A 3,515-nucleotide genomic window follows, 5' to 3' on the forward strand; every position below is an offset into this window, starting at 1 on the left:
GATGGATCTTCTATTAGTGGGCGATTTCTAGAAAGGGCTGAGCCCTGAGCGCGATAGCTCTAAATCGGACGGCATTTAGCTACCGTTGCTCAGATCGAACGGTTACCAAGGCAATTGATGATGTGGATATCCTGGGAAGCTCCCAATGCGACGGCATTTAGATATAGAAGATTCCATTCCGCATCCTTCAATATCACAAAATTTCCCTTGCCTCTTAACATCTTCTTCCATATCCTTGTTGGCTCAAGGATTCATTAGAACTTATCAATGTATCGCCATGGGTCGTTCCCCATCATCCTCTCCCAAATCTAAACTCGTGGGATCGTCATCACCATCGGCACCTGTCAGCATCCTCCCATGCTAGGTAGCAGCACCTACCAAGATTAACAGTTGGGATTGTAGCATCCGCTATGGCCAACTCTTTGACATCGATAGGTTGCATCACGCCACCCTTGGAAGCTACTTCTACCCTTACGGTAGATGAAGGTGTCATACACACTTCAGAGAGCGCGTTGGCCCAAGTGTCACCTGACCTGACCCCAAAGCTAGGGCAAGCGCGAGCGGATGCTGACCTGGTTCAGATCATGTCGACCACTCCCTCTCCGCAATCACTAAAGTGTGAGGGGTGGAGGACCTCTTCACCACCACGGCGCGTCCTATACTACAACACCAACAACCACCACCTCCAGATGGACAAACCCTTAATGATCTAGCTAGCGAAGGTGTCGTGGACTTGAAGGTTGTGGCTGCTCCAATGGTGACCTAGCTGACTCAAGGCGTTTCAAGTGTTCTTATCAATCAGCAAGCAGGGAGCAATAACAATTTACATGAGGGGCTCTCATCTAAATAGTTTCGTGCATCACTTGACTAATAGATACAGGGAGGCACTCTACTTCTTTGGAATGAAGCCATTATCGATCTTTAGTTCCTTGCTAGATGGGGAATGTTGAAAGAATGCAAGCATGATAAAGAGATGTCTAGGGCGGGTCCAGGTAAGGGCTGACTGGGGACACATGCCCCACTCAAATTCGCTAAATAGTAACAATTGAGTAATTTTTACTATGGATGTGTCACAAACTTCACTCGATCAAACAATAATCCAACGCATGAACAGTAAATTACTCAAGCTCAGTACGAATACCGCCTCCACCAAATCAAGCCTAGACAACTGGATAGAAGTGGTAAGGAGAGAATAGAACAAAGGAGACTAAGTGGTCTGGTCTACTAGAAGAAGAGGAGCAGAGGAGAAGAAACTCGGAAGGGAGTCGGAGTATCCAAGGTAGAAGAAGAGCCAAGGTAGGAGAAGAAGCCGGTTCAAGTCTATTTTGTTGTTCGATTCCTTTTCGCTTGTCGTGCTACCCCTTATGTACTCCTGAGCCCAGTCAGCCCGATGGGTGCCAGCCTGTGCGAGAAGGTGCTAGCCCAGTAGGGGCAGCCCTTGACATTCCCCTCCCCTTGAATCGCGCCTTACCCCCCAAGCCGTCGTCGCTACGCCGCTCGGATCCCATGGAACGTCTTGCAACTCAGCAATCATGAAGCTCCTATTGCACCAGGATCCCATGTTAAAGATGAGGTAGTCAATGCCGACCCAGTTGCAGCCGTGCTGGGCGATGGAGTGCCACTGGATGACGTCGTCGGAGACGCCTTTCCACTAAGCTGAGCTACCATTTGCCATGTACTCATTAGGAATAAGATTGGAGTCTTCAGTTAAACGGATATTAGAAGCCTTGATGTCTTTGTGAATTATATGGCGATGACAGCCTTCGTGTAGATAAAGCATCCCTTCAACAATTCCAAGTGCAATGTAGAACCTGACTTTCCACTTCCGGGGGTTCCTTCGTACCATGCAGCACAGAAGCCAGGCTTCCATAAGGTGAGAACTGCAGAACTAATGGTCCGTTTGGATCCTTTGCTCCCTCTTGCCTTGATTATACAGGCAAACTAGCCTTATCAGGCAAGGCTAGGTATAGCAAGGTGTTCGTTTGGTTCTTTTGCTAATATGAGCAAGGAGACGTTTGGTATCCTTGCTGAAAATTTGCTTTTGCTAGCAAGATTGATGAACTGGTTGTTTGGAACCCTTGCCCAGAGAGATACACTCACCACTTTGCCTTATGGGTGAGATTACCCTCCATCCATTTAACTGAAGTATAAGCTTGAAAATTGTACCATACCAAGCCATAGATACATGCTATAAACGCTTCAAATTGAAAAAAAAAAGATAACCTTAAGAACCATGACAAGCTTTATGACAGATAGATTTGTGCCAAAATACACGGTGTACCCTATATGGTTTCATCCGGCCAAAATACATAGTATGCCATATATAAGTTTCATACGACCAAAATACACAGTATGCCATGTATAGTTTTGTATGGTCAAAATATGCAAAATGCCTACACATTTTCATATAGCCAAAATACACAAATACCATGCATGGCTCTTCAAACCATGCTTCCATGGACTGCTTAAAGCATAAATTAGTTAGTCACTACTTATACGAAGGGCTTAAACTAGTTAGTAGGATAACGATCCATGACCCACTGTGCCAACCACTGCTTGATAACTTCCTCTGGCCGCCCCTTCAACATGCTAGCAATGTTACCATTTTGAGCAAGGTAAGTCTGCAAATCAAGTCGCACTAGCAAAGGATACTCCTGCTTGTCATCAATGGCCTTGTATATACGCTCATTTGGGTCTGTGACATGAGTGAAGCGCATAGTATCCAACATGTTGTTCATAGCACCAGTGATGTCTTGAATCATTGCATAATCATGCTTGCCACGTTTTCCTTTTCTCTCCTTATCTTCAGACTGGCGCTTAGAACCAACTGAGCTAGGACTATCAGAATCTGGGAGAGTATCAGAATCATAGTGCTGAGAAGGATCAATGTCCAGATGCACTTGTTCTTGAGTTGGTCTTCCATTGCCAATGAGATCATCATCATCATGTCTTGGTGGGTGATCAAAAGGTGCTTGAAGCACACTAAACTCTCCAGTTGCATGTTTTCCCATGAAGACAAACTCCATCTCATCATACAAGGGAATTGGAACATTGTAGAACCTAGCTCTCTTGTCACCTTTCTACATTAGAAAAAAAACTTACAGATTATGGTAAGAACAATATATTAGGACACATAAACAGTATATTAAAAAACTTATAGCTAAGAAAACATTTTAGGCATGCATACTTACAGATTTCATCTTCACAACCTCTATTTCATCATGGATTATCTTCTTCTGGACATCATCAAAACTAGTACCGCTAGCAGACTTTGCCTCCAAAATAACATTCCATTCTCCCTTCAACTTCTGGTACTTGTAGTAAACTTGTTTCCCTGTGAAGTTTGTAGCATACTTTTGATTAACTCTTCGAGCACGCTCCTCATGATGCACCTCCCTTAACACCAGAGCCTTCCCTGACACTTGGATTTTCTCTTTGTAGTAGAGAAGGAGATCTTCCACTTCTTGGGGCTGCCATATCACATTGTTCCCAGCCATCTTTTGCACTCGACCAAT

At 44.6% G+C, this 3,515-nt stretch overlaps 1 protein-coding gene across 1 annotated transcript; it reads right to left on the bottom strand.

Moving 5' to 3' along the window:
* Positions 1-2,510: 2,510 nt before the first annotated feature.
* Positions 2,511-3,515, bottom strand: LOC133926047 (uncharacterized). The gene is made up of 2 exons (XM_062371782.1): positions 3,192-3,515; positions 2,511-3,080 (listed from the first exon to the last, which is right to left on the bottom strand). Exons 1-2 carry the CDS (start codon positions 3,495-3,497, stop codon positions 2,511-2,513), a joined length of 876 nt encoding a protein of 291 aa, XP_062227766.1. The 5' UTR covers positions 3,498-3,515.

The sequence above is a fragment of the Phragmites australis genome, chromosome 8 (assembly GCF_958298935.1).
Source record: "Phragmites australis chromosome 8, lpPhrAust1.1, whole genome shotgun sequence".
Lineage (NCBI taxonomy): Eukaryota > Viridiplantae > Streptophyta > Magnoliopsida > Poales > Poaceae > Phragmites > Phragmites australis.